At 34.3% G+C, this 17,911-nt stretch overlaps 2 protein-coding genes across 2 annotated transcripts; one reads left to right on the plus strand and one right to left on the minus strand.

The window, feature by feature from the left end:
* The first annotated feature begins 460 nt into the window (after positions 1–460).
* Positions 461–7,374, plus strand: LOC134824970 (uncharacterized). Its single transcript, XM_063837004.1, has 7 exons — positions 461–1,259; positions 1,461–1,568; positions 1,802–1,988; positions 5,140–5,214; positions 6,384–6,470; positions 6,771–6,882; positions 7,068–7,374. The coding sequence occupies exons 1-6, from the start codon at positions 484–486 to the stop codon at positions 6,879–6,881; spliced, it is 1,344 nt and encodes a 447-aa protein (XP_063693074.1). The 5' UTR covers positions 461–483; the 3' UTR covers position 6,882; positions 7,068–7,374.
* Positions 7,375–8,219: 845 nt separating this feature from the next.
* LOC134824757 (transmembrane channel-like protein 7) lies at positions 8,220–17,594 on the minus strand. The gene is made up of 19 exons (XM_063836733.1): positions 17,277–17,594; positions 16,973–17,122; positions 16,356–16,421; positions 16,061–16,232; positions 15,712–15,848; positions 15,371–15,459; positions 15,083–15,218; positions 14,702–14,810; positions 14,265–14,433; positions 13,759–13,912; positions 13,355–13,437; positions 13,001–13,104; positions 12,006–12,159; positions 11,656–11,790; positions 11,332–11,396; positions 11,002–11,150; positions 10,383–10,475; positions 8,891–8,974; positions 8,220–8,581 (listed from the first exon to the last, which is right to left on the minus strand). The coding sequence occupies exons 1-19, from the start codon at positions 17,592–17,594 to the stop codon at positions 8,501–8,503; spliced, it is 2,448 nt and encodes an 815-aa protein (XP_063692803.1). The 3' UTR covers positions 8,220–8,500.
* Between the last annotated feature and the right edge of the window lie 317 nt (positions 17,595–17,911).

A 17,911-nucleotide genomic window follows, 5' to 3' on the forward strand; every position in this document is an offset into this window, starting at 1 on the left:
TCTTACATATATGACTTATATATTTTATTGATAAAGTTTCTTAAGTTCGTTAAGAGACAGTGTATATATAGGAAATCTTTTAGAAGAGCTTTAAAAGATTTAATTCAAGAGATTGAGCCGAATTAAATTGTCTTTTCTCAATGGGCAATCCGATTTAATTTTTTGTCACTTAATTGATGTATGACTTCATCAACTGTTCAAGAATGCTAATAAAATTGTCATTGAAGTAATAAGTTTTGCTGATATTATTACTCTAGTTCTGTGAGAGAACACCCTCCTTAAGTATAAAGTGTCAATTGTCAAGATGTTTTATATTTTGTAAGCACATAACATGATGTTCGTGGGTAGCAGTAGCAATCGTTTAGATTAGATTGCAATATAAAATTCGGTGGCAATTATTTATTTTAATTACTAGGAACAATATATATTTCTTGTCTAACTCATTCTATTTTACAGCTAGCGCTATACACTGATACAAGCCCAATGGTCATGAACATTTTCGAAGCAGACTTCAACTCTAATTCAATGAAGGAATCGGAGCAATCATTTAACAAAGGAGCATTTCCAACTTTTAATCACATGTTTAACACAAATTCCTTCTTTGGACACAATCCTGAAGAAAATACGGGTTCTTACGATCCATTTACTGCCAGAGAAATCAGTTCTGATCTGCCCAACTCTAATTTTGATAGTTCTTTTCTCAACAAGGATTCTCCATCTGAATCATCATTTTTTACCAATCACAGCAACCTATTTGAGGATCAACCTAAATCATGGAACCAGCAATGGTCCAACGGAGACCCTGTGGACACTTATACATATCATAGTCTACCAACCTCAACCTGCTTTGGACTGCCGGATAATCAGAATAGTTTGATATCTTCATCACCTGGGCAATCTCGTATTATGGGTTACTTGAATAACACCCCTCCATTATCTACTCCACCATCAACCATATCTCCTACCCATAATATCGAATCGATGAAAGTTCGAGATTTTCTTAATCATCCCTCTGGAAGCCTGACTAATTTGGAGCCTTCTTCTTCTTCGTCGGCTGTGCCTAGTCAGACTGCACCTAATGGAAAGGAAGAGTTGGTTGTATATCAACGGGAAAGCTCGGAGTCATTTTTCACTGATTTCTTTACCCCAAATTTCCAATCAATGTCGATAGATGATGGGAAGAAGCTTTCAAGTGAATCTGTTGAGTCTGACAATCAACCTATTAACGTGTGGGATTCTTTAAATACTATTGATCTGAAGTAAGTTCAACAGTATTTAGATATTTTTACTGCACGTTGTCACTTTATAATCTGCTAACATTTTTGCAATATTTCTAACAAAAAAACTGATAAAGATATTGCAATTTAAAGTAATGACCATTTGACAAGGTTGAGAAAAATTTAAATATCAACTTTTAATAACAAATTTACTTTTTAATAACATTCCACAACTTTTTTCAGTGTGGGATTATCTACATCAGCACCGTCAAATATACCCTCTAAAAATGCTTGGAGCAAGCCTCTCAAGTTTGAACGATCAACAAATGCTATTAAGAAGTCTAAATCTAGGTACGTTCGTTTTTAACCAGGTTAGATTTATCAGATATTCGATTTGTTCGGGAATTTGCTTGTTTAAGGTTTCATAATGTATCTAAATATAATTGAAACGTTCTTCATTAGACTACACAATTCGATTTATTGTAACTTTTCTCTTCTTTCAAGAGGCCTCTAAATCGAGCTAATCCATGATTTTATACAGACTAAAGTATTGGTTCAATTCACTGATAATAAACATTCCTCAGTTCTACTGCACAACAATTTAAAAAGCAATCTCCTCCTTACCTGGACCAGAGGCAAAGAATTCCTGAGCCGGTACCTGAGCCAGTCGTTACTGCTTGTGTTGGCAAGAAAGTCAGCGAGCTGGACGATTTTGATTATTCCATGCCTAAGAGATCTGTCATTACTAATGTTAGACCCGGTGGATTTCAGGTATGATTTGACTTTGGTTACAAATTGACTTAAGTTATCTAAAAAAGTTTCAAAGTTATATTTGTAAGTTTTGTTACAAATTATCTAAAGGAACAACAAAACGTTTGTTGTCCCTTAAGATAATTTGTAACTTTATGGTTAGATGTAAAGGTTTAACTGTAGCTTTCAGTTTTATTTTATGTCCTATAGTAACTGAATAACATATTTAATGTAATTATTATAACTGATAGGCGTGCAAGAAATTCCTGAGCCGAATAGGGCCGGTAGCTCAATTGGTAGAGCACCAGGCATGTAACTCGGAGGTTGGCGGATCATACCCGCCCCGGCACTATGCCGGCCCATGATTTTCCGAATCGCTTACCAGTGGAAATCTAGTCAATTCAAATATCTGCTTATATGCTTGGTATTCATGGTCGATAAAATCACAGCCCAACCACATTCTTGACCAGATCACATGTGCATACGACATCCTTGGGAGCCGTCAGTTGAGCTTGCTCTCTGACTCGTGGGTTGAAAACATCGTGTACAGTACTTCGTGAGTAGTACAGTACTTCACAACGATAATCCGCCTCCCCAATCGCAAATTAAAAACATTACACACAGTATGCACACTCACAAATATGGCAGTGAGTATCCCAGGTGCATATAATGCAGTGTACTAATAGCAGCAGATATGAGATAACGACACGATTGCTTACTGATAGGCGTGCAAGAAATTCCTGAGCCGAATAGGGCCGGTAGCTCAATTGGTAGAGCACCAGGCATGTAACTCGGAGGTTGGCGGATCATACCCGCCCCGGCACTATGCCGGCCCATGATTTTCCGAATCGCTTACCAGTGGAAATCTAGTCAATTCAAATATCTGCTTATATGCTTGGTATTCATGGTCGATAAAATCACAGCCCAACCACATTCTTATATTTAATGTAAATTAGATTATAATTATAATTATAATTCTAATGTAAAACAAATGAAATGCAGTAGTGAGATCACCATAACTTTCGTATTTTCTACACGTCATGTCATTCCGCAATAAATTCGCTTTTCGAAATCTTGGATTAAGTCAGACACTTATTTTACATGTTCATTATTAGTTCTTATCAGTTATCGTAGTTAATGTGTGTAGGTGATGCGCCCCTTGTTTATGAATCTTCTGATTTCAAGGATTGCTTCACCTTCTTTGTAGCAGTATGAAAAATTGAATGAGGTCTATGTGATCTCACACAGAGTGTTAACTGCTAGCTTCAACGATGTAAAGTTTGCTTTCATAGCAACACATGAAATATATCCTTGTGTTTGACAAGATTCAATAGTTTCACCTAGAATACTCATCTCCATGATCTCGTATATTAACTTTTTTAACGCGTTCGTGGATAGAAAATACTCTATTTATGTCATTCATATATAGTATGAAGGACATGTATACAACATTTTCTGAATAATTTTAAACTAATATCCTAGTAATAGTCGACCTCGTGAGCAAGTAAAATTAATTAAACAATTACTTATCTTATAATACGAGCATAATATGATAGACCTGGAACGTGTTTTTACCATTAACCAATTTCTTATTTGCGAGACAATAAATTTTATCAAGATGTAAAAGTAAAACTCTCGCCAATATATGTAGTATTGTTTTACATGTAATATAATGATGACGCTGTTTATTATTTCATGTTTTAAATAATGTTAGACAACATTGTTTTAAATACATGATATCACTGTAAGATTTTCTAAATTCAAACTAGAAATGTTCTAATATCTATTATTATAGCACGCCACTTTGATTACACTTGAAGCCGCGATCAATGTGCTTGTTTGGCACACGCTCTCTGTTTATACTGGAGCTATTTTAATTGTTTACTTAATTGCCGAGGAGATTTTTGCAGTAGATGTTCATCAAATAACTACTAGAAGAGTTGAGAACAATTAATAACTTCAAGTGGCTATGAGGTCATATCTGAAATAAGATTCTTTTACACAAAATGGTGTAAGATATTTGAACTACGCTTTGTGACCACATTTAACTTCAAAGGGGAAATATTTGAATATTTTAAGGAGCCAAGATTAATTTCCCGCTCAAATAGCTCAACTAGCTGGATAATTTATTCCATGGTAGATAAGGAAGGCCTATTATTAGTACAGACAGATCCGTCTGGAAAAAAATCGATTTACCGATGCAACTTGCTTTCAAAAGATTTTTGACATTCATGAGTCCCACTAGGTATGTGTCCTGTACAAAGTAATTTTACATCTTTAAAATACAGCAGGTTACCGACTAAGGCTGTACTGTGATTATTCCTGAAATTCTTATGAGTGGTTAACGATTTTCAGTTTAAAACCTTTCACCTTAGACGGTCTTAGTAAATAATAATAATTATTATGTTTCCCGTTAATTCAATAGTTATTGTTTAATTTATATTGCCTGCAGTCGGTGAGGTTGCAGAAAACAATGTTGCAGGATTAGCATATCTCCGTAGGAGTAGTAAGAGGCCAGGATCACATTACATACGAACCTTTGATTTTAAAATTCCATAATCAAAAGTTCGTATGTGATAATCTTAATCTCTTAGTGCTCCCTCATTAGAATGCAGATATCTTGCAACATTAGATGTTTCTACAGGCAATTTTAATTGAATAATTAATTACCGGCTCTTCTTTTGGCTTGTTGAATGTTGATCTTATTACAGGCCGCATATCAGATCATTGGTGTCCTCAATCAAACCAAACATTATCAAATAACAATAACAATTCTGCCAAATTTCCTGCAATCAGATTTTCTAAAATCTGCGTTTCTCGTTGTTTTATATGCAATTTCGGTCACTTAATACAAATTATTCAAACTTTTGGTAATTAGCTAATTAGGTAATTATCCAATCAACTGATAATCTGACGTGATATTTTTTCTTGTTTTAATAATAATGATTCTACGGTATGGGCAGGGGGTATCAAAATAAAATCAACAAATGCTCGAAACTAAATATTTGTCTCTGTGTTGCCATTACCTGTTAACAACAACACGTCCTAATTTTTCAGAACCCCTCCAATTTATTAACTTAGCCTTACATTTTATATTACAGATAATAAGTGTTTTCACCTAATTCTAAATGAATTATAACTGAATTCTAATTAAATTCTAACTATTTACCAGGTTGTGTGCAACAAGAAGTCCAAGTCCAACAAGCCGGTCAATAAGATGCCTTCTCAGCCGCCTGCTGGTGTAGAGGTACGTAACATGTAACGCGTAACATGTAACGCGTTACATGTAACGCGTTACATGTAACGTAATTTAATTGAGTTACGTAACATGTAATTTAATTGAGTTAAATATAATATAATGGTTACCATGGTAGAATTCTCAGCATGTTTGCATTAATGTACGACTTTTAATTCTGAAGAATCATATGTAGCGGAATGCGGTAAAATGCAAAAAGATTTTTCGGTTTTTGTCGCGACGTCAATTTCCTATTGTGTAACCGTCCATTATTAGCTGATTAAATTTTAATTTCGTCTTCAATTAGTCGTTTTAAAATGAAAAACGTTTAAAACAGTTGATTAAATTTTACTTGGCAGTTTATTGGATTTATAATATTTTGCATATATTTAATATTTATGTGCTGCACACGGCTCAGTTATCTAATCTAATTCATCATGCATTATAATTCTCCACCATTGATACAAATATTTCAATAACTTCTTTACAATGTCATTCGATGGTACGTGTTTTTAAGTTTTCAAACATTTTTGATGCCCGACTAATTTCTAAACATCATCACATGCCTTTTTAGCTTTTATCCAAGTACGTGATTTTGAATCTAATCAAAGTTGCTATAGCAACATAGAACATGCAGAACCTCTCTTGCATGCAAATTTTAAATAGCCAAACAATAACCAATAACCGGGTTGAAGGATTTTGCTGATACGACCGTGACCATTGCACTTCTGTTTCCTACATTACATTACAGCGACATTTGCGTCGTAGCGTTGCCCGATTCAACTTTGCCATTCCACGACTACGGGATATTAATAGCCCAAAAACAAAGACTGAAATAGTGAATTCCCGTTAGCTATGGAACGCGCGAACGCCGATTTAACTTTAGCTGTGAATGTTAGATTGTCGTCAGCATTTACATCTTTCGCGCGAAATGAGATTAAGAAGTAAATACAGTACTTAAATTTAAATTATTGGGACGCAATCAGGCAGAATTGCTTACGTTGCATCACCGAGTCAAAACAACCTACACCCAACTATGAAATCACGTTTTTATCACATTTTGTGCTATCTGATATATCCTTATCATCTCACCTGACTTAAACATAAGACTGTCTTAGCTTATCACTCTCTTGTGAGTTGACTGTCAATTTGACTATCCTAATATTAGCTAACTTTTACAGAAGTGTAATTACGGGGGGAGATGTCTATTTGGTATGGAATGTAGCAGATGGCATTCTCCTGAAGACCATGATGAGTTTAACAAACAGGTATGTTATTGTTGTTGTTTATTTTTACATTTCTTCGGACACGTCATGCATCATTGAATTTATTGAAATGCTTGAGTCGCTTAAATAAGCTAGTCCTAAAATAAATTAGAGCCGGATTAACTTGTTTCTCGTGTTCAATTGCTTACTACAAATACGACAGTATGATTAAATGGTGCCTTTAATTACGGAACCACAAATTATTGCTAAATTTAGATTTTTTTATTCAAATGGTCCGGAATTCGAACTATTCATGACAAGCACATATACATAATAAAATATGTTTAAAGAATAATATTTCAGAAACTTCCTAATGGATCTCGTAAATGCCCCTGGGGAGTGAAATGTTTTAGAAAGTTAAAATGTATCAACTTCCATTCCAAGGAAGAGCTCGAACAATTCAAACAGCAATAAGGTTGGTTTTAAGAATATTTTTCTATTGATATTCATTTGTTTTTTGTATTAAATAGGAATTTTTGGGTCCTTGAAATCTTGGTTTTCTTACAACCATCATTGAATTTTAAAATTTGTTCCTTCCTCCGACACCTGTAATTTATTATATGTTTGATCTTGTTAATTCTAATATGGAAATATTTTCAGGTCGCATCTCGTATCGAAGATCAAGCATTTTCTCAATAAGCTGTCGTTAAAAACATTTATACTTTAAAACAATATATATGCAATTTAATTTAGCGTTAATTAATTGGTTCCTTTATCCGGACCGAGATATGATACAAATATTATCTTGTGTTTCACATTTACTTTTACTAGTTTCCATAATTTTTAATCAATCTTTCGTAAGAGGTCTCAAGCTCTCCTTTATTTTTGGGAGCAAGACTTTTGCTAATGTTTAATAAAGCAAATGGTGTGAATTTTCAATTATACACTTCAAAACTTACCCAATAAATCATCAGCGTTTTGGTGTTCATCTTTATTTTCAAAACCAAATAAATGAAACAAGCATGTGGGTTTTGAAAAAAAAACTGAAAATCGATCTCTCAATGTCTGTAATAATTAACGTAATACAATTGTAATTAAATCAAATCAAATAAGTAACGAACATTATTGTTCATGAGTCATTTAGGTACAATCATCTATACAGCGGTATTAAACAAATTGAATATTCATTGATTTACTAATTAATGTAAAGAATTATTTAATCTGATTAACTATTAGTTTAAGAAAGGTTCATTAACTGATGACACTACAGGTATCAGTTGGTAATAAAAATCAAAAGCATAAGCATTTCCACATCAGCATAACATTAAATATCCAAATTAACAATCCTTGGTAGAAACTACAGTACTACAGACACTATTGTTTAATGATAAGAAAATGATAAAAATTTCACAAAATGCGTTCCAAAAAATTGCTTCACTACAAACCTCCATTCTTGGTAATGAAAATCCCTAAATAAATTCGTGTGAAGATGTGATATCCACTAAAACATCACCTATGAAAAAGTTGAACTCTGCATATTTTTCAGCTCAAACCGAGAATTTGTGCTATAAAATTTGTGCAGATTTAACAAAGGATAATTTAAAAACTCTGCCAGTATACCGTCCATTTTCAAACATCTATTAGAGGTTCAGACTGTGTGTCAGTGACGCAATGCTACAGTTTGATGCCTCAAAAACCTAATGGTTTAACCTGGGTCGTTCACAAATTACGTAATCACTTTTTGAACAATTTTTACCCCCCCCCCCCCCTCAGTTTTACACATAGCTATTGTATCAAAATAACACTAGCGTAATCATATAGAACCCCCCTAGGCTGATTACGTTATATATATGTGAACGACCCCTAATGTATTTACATAGAAATCCTCAAATACGCTTTATTCACGTGTTCCGTACAGATACAAAATTTAATTCACGATTTCAAACTCTTCCGGATTCTACCGAAGTCTGTCGAAGTATATTTTCTTCAATTAATTGGTCCTGAAAACCAAAGGTGTTCAATAGTCTGGGAATTAATGTCAGGGAAATTAAGGTTATATTTAGCAAAATATTCAGGGAATGTCCGAATGTCTGTTATCTTTTTTTCCTGACGTTAGGGTTAGCGTAGCTTCCTACTACGTTGGAGTTCTTCTTCTTGTTCTTTCCCTTATCCGGCTGAAGTGAAAATCGTGTTAGATTTTATAAATACAGTTGGGCCACAACTCTACATAAGGGCGAGCACGTAATACACGACCCTACAAAGTTGAGCACGTTGACATGGAATGGATTTGGGAGGATTTGAAAATTCGCGGCGTATCGCAACAAGAAAAATGCTTTCACAATTCACTCAATATATTAATGGGCTTCTTAAAACGCTGGATTTTGGAAATTTGCCAATATTTTTGTGGCCGATAATAATAAGTGATAAGGAATGAAATAATGCGAATGAGGTGATAATTAAGCTTATATGAACGTTTGGCTTACATCAAATTTGGACTGATACCAAACCAAGTTGTGTTGGACTCTGGTTTTGTCTACTGGTGTTGGAGAGAGGATTTTGAAGTGGACCTGTTATGTGATGTGAGTGAAGTGGATGGTTAAATGAATAAAAACGTGAGATCAGAATTCAGAGATGCTACTGCTAGATTCTTTAATAAGGTGTGAGTTGAAGTACAAATAGGACTAAAACTGAAAGCAAATCCAAGATCGAAATGAGGATTACTGGGGATTACTTCATCAGTGCTTCATTTTGAAAACCTGCCTCAATAAAACTTAAAATAGTGCTTAAGGCCACAGGGGGGGGTCGAGGCCTCAAAAAATGCAAAAAAACATTATGCTTTGAATCAATATATATTTTTGTGGTGGATACTTTGCCACCACTCATTTGTCTGTAGCTATTTTACTTTTTTTTATAAATGAGGTTAACCAATTCTCATTTAACCTCATTTTTTTGATAAATCGATAATGGAGGGCAGAAATATTGATGCCATTACAACTGAAAACTACGATAGGCTTTGTTTTTATTGTTTTTGTGTTATTTCAACAGTTAAACTTTGAAAAATATACAAATAAAGGCAAAATTCTCAAAAATCACATAACATAAAAAACAGTTTTTTGCCTCTCCTGAAAACCACGAATTTTTGACTTCAAAATCTATCTTCTCCTAGAGTTTTTATCCATTTCACCTCAAATTTGGAACTTATGTTCCTGACATAAATTTAAAAGTTTGTTATGTAACGATTGTTGTAATTTTGCTCCTAACTCTTTTTATGAGGTTAACCATTTTAAATTTTGTAACCCGCACTCATGGTTAACCTCATATCTCAGCTTTGGAGCAAGATATCATAAATCGTTACATAACAAAAACTCAAAATACCTTGAAGAACATTGTTGCCAAGTTACAAGGTTCTAAGTCATAAACTGAAAAAGAAGATAGATTTTGAACACGATTTCATTTAAAGTTTTCATTTACAATAGAATTACAGGTAAACCTCAAAATTCAACGCGCGATATCTTCAAATAGGAAACTTTGTTTTCGGTAAGGACAAAAGCATTTGAAAATTTAGATCGAGCTCTACAACATATCTCAAAATCTCAAAATCGACCTCGGACCCCCCCCTGTGGCCTTAACACACAAAGCATAACTTGGTGTCAGTATAATCCCAAGTTCAATCCCTTTATAAAAAGTGTGTATTCATAGTTTCCAAACCAGTGCCAGTAGTTACCTATACTAAGTCACCGATGTAAACTATTTGAGGGCAACATCTGAGTCTGATATTATAGTACAGTCAATTATATTTGTTGATATTATAATAAAGTGGTACATATAAATCTTTTAAAAGTGGTAAATATAAATCTTTAAAAAGCGGTATTATATATCAATGAACAGACAGGCGCTTTTCCGCCGAAATTATTACGTAGTACTACTACTAATCAATTAGACTACAAGTAATGTGAACAGAAAAAAAAGACTTACAATTTTATCTTCAGCTATAAGTTCACTGCTAGATTGAGGGTTTCTGCTATTCTTCATCTGTTCGATCAGGAACTTCTTATCAGCATTTTCCACCTGTCAGAAAGAGTCTTGGTAATTTTAATTTCATAATATCAGATTAGATGGAGGGATATAAGATATAATATATGAGATAAACGTATCACTTTTGTGTTAGTTCAGTCTTTAGGCTAGACAGATTTAAAAATTGTTCAAAAAGTGATTACGTAATATGTGAACGACCCCATACTACAAACGCTGTATTGTGCATGATGTATGCGTTTTATCATAATTTGAGAGCTTTTATGTGACATTTTCTTAGCGACCGATTCAATATTAATAACTGATAACGAATATTTGGTGGTCTCACAAGGCTGACGCTGGAGATTTAGACAACGATTATTCCTTGTATGGTCATCAGTCAATGGTGGTTGACTGTCTGCAAAGAAACGTGGCATCAGCATAAAACTTATCTCATAATTACACTTGCAATAAAACCACAATAATACCACCCGTATCCACACTCAGACCTGAGTTAAGTCATTTTCCGGTACGAGATTGGGGACGGGTTCTATTTAAAAAACAAACAAACAAAACCACAAACCTTGATCTGCTCCCGTAAGAGTTGTATAGTAAGCTGCCTTGCAGCGGAGAGTGAGTAGAAGAAATGGATTACTATCACCGTTACCACCACTATTACCACAACTACAGATGTCATCTTTAGGTTATCCAAGATGATTTCTTTAAATGAGCCTGATAATGATGTAGGTAATTATGGTGCAAATTAATTTTATTAATTAATTTGATTAGTGCAAATTAGAAGCTGAAAGCTACATATTTTTGAGTGATTAATTGTTATTTTGGACAAGAATTTGGATAATGGCAAGATTCTTTGACTGTTATAATGACGATTCCCCACCAATTTTTTGCATACCTGATTTATCGATGATAGTATTGAGTGGATCTATAAATTTATCGTGACCCTGGAATGGTCCACAGCTGAAAAAAAATATCGATGAGTTTTAGTTGAAGCACAGCGAGGAGTTAAAATTCAAATCAAAACATCGGAATATTGCATTATTAAATTTAATCTCATTTATGATCAATTTTTGGAAAACCGACATCTAAAATTAAAAACGTTCTGTCATATCATTTAGAAAAAATGATATCTTGTTCAAGACTTTTTGTTATAACAACTATTGACAACCTACTCGCTAAAAAAAATAATAATAATAAAAAATTTAAAAAAAAAACCTACTCGCTACTCGGATTAAAGGTGAAGATTATCAACCCAATAGGTACAAACACCACCAGTAGAGATATTATGAATACTATGTTGATTATACTGGAGCTTGAGGAATTGAGTATGACTTTCTCTGGGGGTCTCACATTCCTAGAGGAGAGAAATATTTCAGATTCTTTTAATGTTAAATTTGAATGGATAAAACAATCTACAGATTTTATCTGTCCTTGTTTTGCAGTCGTAAGTCAAAGTGCAGGCATTTAAAAGTTTGCCAACGTTAAACTTTCAATTAAATAAATTAAACCTTCCAATAATAAGTAAACTTATTGAAATAATGATTGAAATCCTGAAGTACGTTTACAAACCTTAGTGCACTTATTTTCTTGAAATAAAACATGAGAACAATCTCGACAAACGCCACCACAGACACCAGAGGGCTGAAGAAAAGTGCGCTCCAAAATATCATCTGTTTGTAGCATATGTCCAACACTTCCTTTGTTATGTTGAACTGAGTTATACCTGGCAAAATTTGTTATGTTAACATGAGGGAGTTACTTACTTACTTTAGGAATATCACTCAGTCCTGCATTTACCAAAAAAGGTAGAGTTTCTATAACCAGAATTTAATCAGATTTGACCTCCAGTATTACCAGTTTATTGTACACTGATACACTCAGGATATAACAGTGATGTACAGAAGAGGAGAGAGGCGCGGAGAGGGGAGATGGTAGGGCACAAACAGGATGGACGACTTTAAAGATAAGATCAGAGCCCAGAGGGTTGCGAAACTTAGAGGTAAGAAATTGATGAAGAACAGAAAGAAACGAAGAAGTGGACAATAAACGTATACTACAAGGTGAGGACTGAGGTCGTGCACTGTTGCGTCTGAATCACTTTAACAGTTCTAATTATTATAAGATTATTGAAACTCATTTTTGCTTGTGAAATGATTTTTGATGTTAAAACTCGTCATTTTCCCATTGTTCATTTATTTAATTCAAATACAAATATTTAGGACACCACTCATAATATCTATTCAAGTTGGTTAAAATGGCGTGGAGATAATACAAGGGTCGGTGCTAGCACTCTTGATTATATATTAAAGTCATTATTCTAACGGTATATTAGAACCAGACAGAAACAAAGTGTGAAGGGCCTGAACGGAACCCCTCGGTTTCAGTTCCTTGTTTAACACTGCCGTACATAAGGGTCGGTGCTAGGGATTAGGTGTTAGAGGTTTTAGGTTACTATCACTTTGTCAAACAAATATAATGATGGTCTTATAACCTTATTTCCAGTATTACATCTAGCAAATAAATTGATTGTTTAAAGTTTGAACGGAATCTTAAACTGAACATACCAAGTTTTTCCCGAATAAAACGGTTGTTTTCGACCATTAACCGCCTTAACCACTCTGTCGTTAACAGGGCAATCACAAACACCGCAAAGTCAATTATAATCAGCCTGCAGGGTAGTCAAGTTTAAAATTAGCTGTAAACAAAATTGGTTATTAAATGGTAATCACTTGTATTGATAATTTAATAATTTAGTATAAATTGAATTTGTCCATACAAAATACGCATGTACTTTGTAGGAAAATAGAAGATCACATTAGATTTTAAAATGGCCAAATGTTAACCGTACTACTTCAAGTCTCATGTACTGAAGTTGTAAAGTATTGAATTATCAGTAAATCAGAACATGCTGATGGTACCTGTAAAGTTCAGTTCCTATAAAGTTCTCCCAGCAGTTATAGGTCCAATCTGTATCCTTCGGAGCGTCCTTATCTTGTGTTTTCTAGGTGAGATAAATGATAAGGGGGGGGGGGGGGGATCATGTTATTTTTTGTCCGTTTATTTTTGTCCGTTTTGAAAATATAGCCGCCAAACGGACAAAAACCCCATGATAAGTCAGCATTTGGGAGAGTTTGACTAATGAGGAAAAACCGATATTTTTTTTGTAGTGGGTGATACAGTTTAATTTAATGAGAAAATGGCGATTTAATTTCAGACTTAGAGCAATAAGCATCCAGTCAAATAAGTGGACCAATTTCGCGTGTTATATAACACGTATAAACTCTGCCAAATAATAATATCTAGATTCTGATCAAAAACTTACTTGGATAGTATCATACAATATGTAGAGATAAGCTACAACACTGAATAGTTTTGTCACAAAGGACCGTGCCATCGTTATGTTAATCCGAGTGGATTGGAACTGATACATTTCCATGTTTCCGACAAACTCGAAAAATATCGGAAATATCACGTTACTGAAATTGTAAGTTTGTAATGTACAATGAGTAGGATTCTACATGAGGTTGACAATATCAGCCCAATTACATTTTTTATTGAGCTAGATGACGATTTAACGGGTGATACTCGTATTAAATATTTGTTCCAAATATTTACCAACTCGGCGCGCGTCTTGATAGGTTATAAATCTACAAATTACAATATTTAAGCCAGAGTTCGGATAAAGAATACCTTACTCGGAAATATTATGACTGGGATAAAGTGGTGGGTTTTGTAAAATTCCGCCATATTTTTCCCAGTCATTAATTTTCCCAGTCATAAATTAACCCGCTATAATATTCCCGAGTAAGGAATAGATAATAATGAAACCTTGCCGAAACGATGACAGCAGGCCCGTAAGATTTCCACATTCCATTGAGTGACTCTGATGTGATATTGTTGATATCAATTGTATCCCCATCCTGTGATCCACAAGGATTTGTTGCCTCTTTCTTATCATACACATCATAGTACAAGTAAAACACTCCACCCATGGCCGCTGAGGGGAGTTTGTATGCTTAATTAATAGGTTAATTAAGTTTATGTTAGTACATCAACTATAGTTGTGATCGGTTAAAATCACATTTTTCTACACAACATCATGTAAAAAAACAGAAATTAACTGTAACAATTCAGTTTGAATTCGGGTATTAGTTCTGAACGCTGTAAAAAAAAGTGAGGAAACAACGTAACAACTTAAAAATTACCCCTTCTCCAAGCTTCAAAATATTTCACATACCTAAACATATTTTACATATTCTACATACCTAAACAAAGCACATTGGTAAACATCCTCAGAAGAGCTAGAAGAACTTTCTCTTTAGTTGAAACCAGTTTCTCTTTTTGATCGTCCGAAGTTAATTCTTCTTTTAGACTCTGAAAATTAAGGGACATTGTACGATTATAAAGAATAGTCAATAGAGAGGTTTAAAGAATCCTTGGGAATGAAACAGCTCTGGACAGCTCAGGACTCCTGATTTAAGGGTGAAACAGTTGGATATGAGAGCTCTGGACAGCTCAGGACGCCTGATTTAAGGGTGAAACAGTTGGGTATGGGAGCTCTGGACAGCTAGCTCAGGACTCCTGATTTAAGGGTGAAACAGTTGGATATATATGAGCGAATGTTATTAATGTAGATATATCCTAACCTTTAAAATACTTTTGCTCTTGAGGATGGCTGACTCTTTGTTTTCTATGTTGTAATCCCATCCTCCGAACACTAGTTCAGAGTACGGATTGTACCCAACTATTTCGATAGCTGATTTCTTGAACAGTTTCATCATACTGAAGATAAATAGTTGTCAGTTGCTCGTTATCATCCATACTTCTAATCTGTAGGAGTAATTTTAATGGACAAAAAAATGTATTATACATACTCGATTGAATTCACTTATCAATACAAATGTTAATTTTTCTTTAATGAAAAGAATGCTTACTTTTTGATAATGAATAGGAGAGAAAGTAGGAAATAAGAAAGTCCGACCAAGACATATGCCAGAGCAAAGTTGTAAACAATTCCGAGCCTCTGCAGGAATTTCAGTCATTATTATTGGAAATTGGGCAATTATAACATCAATGAAAATAGAGACCGAACAATCATAACAATCGTCTATTAATATAAGTTTAAAGGAAAGTAAGTGAAAGTGAATCAATCGACCAACCCTGCACGTGTCGCACTTGAGACCCAAATCTTCCTTGATTAAAGAAAACTGGCAATCTGCCGCCCCGAATGTAGCGTCTTCACCCAGATTAAAACATGTATACTTCCCATCATCACCAGACACATCGATAACCACCGAGCCACGGATCTATCAATATCATCACAGGAATCGCCACATTTGTAACATTTTATTGAACATTGTTGCCTTTCTTCTGCAGACAGTGTTTTATCTATTGTGGTTGGACAGTTGATATCTGTGAGAAGAGAATATTATTGCTCATACATTTATATTAATCACGTATAACAGTGTAAGGCAGTCAAAACACTTTTATTAGTAATGTGATATATAAGTTAGGTAAATAAATTAGATAAAACGTTAGGCAATATCAGTACACACTAACAACAACCAAAGTGGTGAAATTCTTTTCGCAGATTATTTGACAACAAGCCAGGAAATATCACTCACCACAATCTAACTTTCCCTCTGTAAAATCCTCCTTGTGATCCTTATCTTCCCCATCAAACTCTATTTCATTGTATTTTCTCTTTGCTTCGTCACCCTCTCCCTCGATTGGATTGTCGAAAGTTCGACATCGGTATCTATCATCTGGCTTACAACCAGATTCTCTGTATTTAATCTGCAATTGAAAATAGTGAAAATATCGAAATTTATCTACCGCGTCTTAAATATAGTGAAAACCGAAAAAGTGCAATATTATTGTGTAAGAAAAGATTGTTCAACTAAAACTGACGAAACTTACGTTTTTATTAGTTATATTCAGGGGCATATACCATCCAATATAAAGTGGTGTCTTTTCCATCCAACCCTGGAAATAGGACAAGTTAGTTGGGTTATAATACCCATCCAATACAAACCCAGTTTTGGGTATTTCTTTTGAAAGACGAAACACATTTACGCATGGTATGCCAGCGCAGCGCAGCATTTTAATTTTGCGCGCACCTTTAACGTTAGTAAACTTTAACATAAAGACTCCGAACAAAACTAGCAATAGGAAAGTTTGCGAGAAGGTCTAAGTTTTGATTTTAAGTGAACACGATTTGGTAATTGTTCAAGGACTTCTTTGAGCAATTCATATCTGTCTACATTAATGGATGTCGTGCACGCGCAAATTAACAGTCTGGAAGCTTTTAGTGTGATTAATATTCCAACTTCCACAGGATTATGTGCGAAAGCATCATTTTGGAGCTGTGTTACTTGTAGAATAGCATTTAGCAATAGAATAAAAGTTAAGTACAGCCGAAGATAAGCTTTGATTTGTACAATTGTCTTGATATGTCCGAGAATATTTGAGATTGAAGATTTAAAAATCAATCAAGAATTCAAATTATGCAAACAGGATAGAAAATAAATTCTCACCGTTCCGGTTAAAAACTGTAGCAAAGTATTGGCATAATTGTGCCATATCGGTGCATCAGTGATATTCAAAAAGTTAGGATTTGTGCACGTCAGGTTATCTGCGTTGTACAGTGTTGGCGTGTGAATTCCTTCCTCCTGGCCGTGTAACGTCTGGAAAAGTACCAGTACAAACTCATAAAAGAACCATTAAATATTAGAAAATAACAATATATATCGAAATGATAGTTGGTACAGATGGTCGGAACTGTTGATGACCTGGGTACAATTTACTTGTACAATAGATCAGGTGGAAACTTATTATAACAATAATGAAAGTGTAGGTCACGATAAAGGTAATGAAAGTGTAGGTCATGATAAAGGTAATGAAAGTGTAGGTCATGATAAAGGTAATGAAAGTGTAGGTCGTGATAAAGATAATGAAAGTGTAGGTCATGATAAAGGTAATGAAAGTGTAGGTCGTGATAAAGGTAATGAACGTGTAGGTCATGATAAAGGTAATGAAAGTGTAGGTCATGATAAAGGTAATGAAAGTGTAGGTCATGATAAAGGTAATGAAAGAGTAGGTCATGATAAAGATAATGAAAGTGTAGGTCATGATAAAGGTAATGAAAGTGTAGGTCATGATAAAGATAATGAAACTGTAGGTTTTTACATATAATCCAGGAACGGTGATAAAGGACAGAGCCACGATAAGGTTCAGAAAGTTGATTTTCAGAAGCCATCTCAGAACACGAAAGTATGTTGAGACTCCAGAACCAAGATTTCCTTCAACTTCTCGGATTGGTCCGCCCCAAATCCTGCGGGTTAATCAATCGAGTCAGCAGTCATTGATTATATTTGGTGGGTTATTGTTATAAAAAACAATCAGTGACGGTGCCTGGACCAACATACAGAATAGTTAGGATTGCGTAATTTAAAATATTGCGATTATACGGATTT

This window comes from Bolinopsis microptera, chromosome 13 (genome assembly GCF_026151205.1).
Source record: "Bolinopsis microptera isolate Bmic1 chromosome 13, MBARI_Bmic_1.0, whole genome shotgun sequence".
Lineage (NCBI taxonomy): Eukaryota > Metazoa > Ctenophora > Tentaculata > Lobata > Bolinopsidae > Bolinopsis > Bolinopsis microptera.

Coding starts and splice junctions, on each gene's coding strand:
- LOC134824757 (XM_063836733.1), bottom strand. CDS start 17,594: ATGACCTACACTTTCATTACCTTTATCATGACCTACACTTTCATTATC. Junction 17,123..17,276: donor TGACCTACACTTTCATTATT/GTTATAATAAGT, acceptor GTACTTTTCCAG/ACGTTACACGGCCAGGAGGA. Junction 15,460..15,711: donor GGTGGTTATCGATGTGTCTG/GTGATGATGGGA, acceptor AAATTCCTGCAG/AGGCTCGGAATTGTTTACAA.
- LOC134824970 (XM_063837004.1), top strand. CDS start 484: ATGGTCATGAACATTTTCGAAGCAGACTTCAACTCTAATTCAATGAAG. Junction 1,260..1,460: donor TTAAATACTATTGATCTGAA/GTAAGTTCAACA, acceptor AACTTTTTTCAG/TGTGGGATTATCTACATCAG. Junction 1,569..1,801: donor ATTAAGAAGTCTAAATCTAG/GTACGTTCGTTT, acceptor AACATTCCTCAG/TTCTACTGCACAACAATTTA.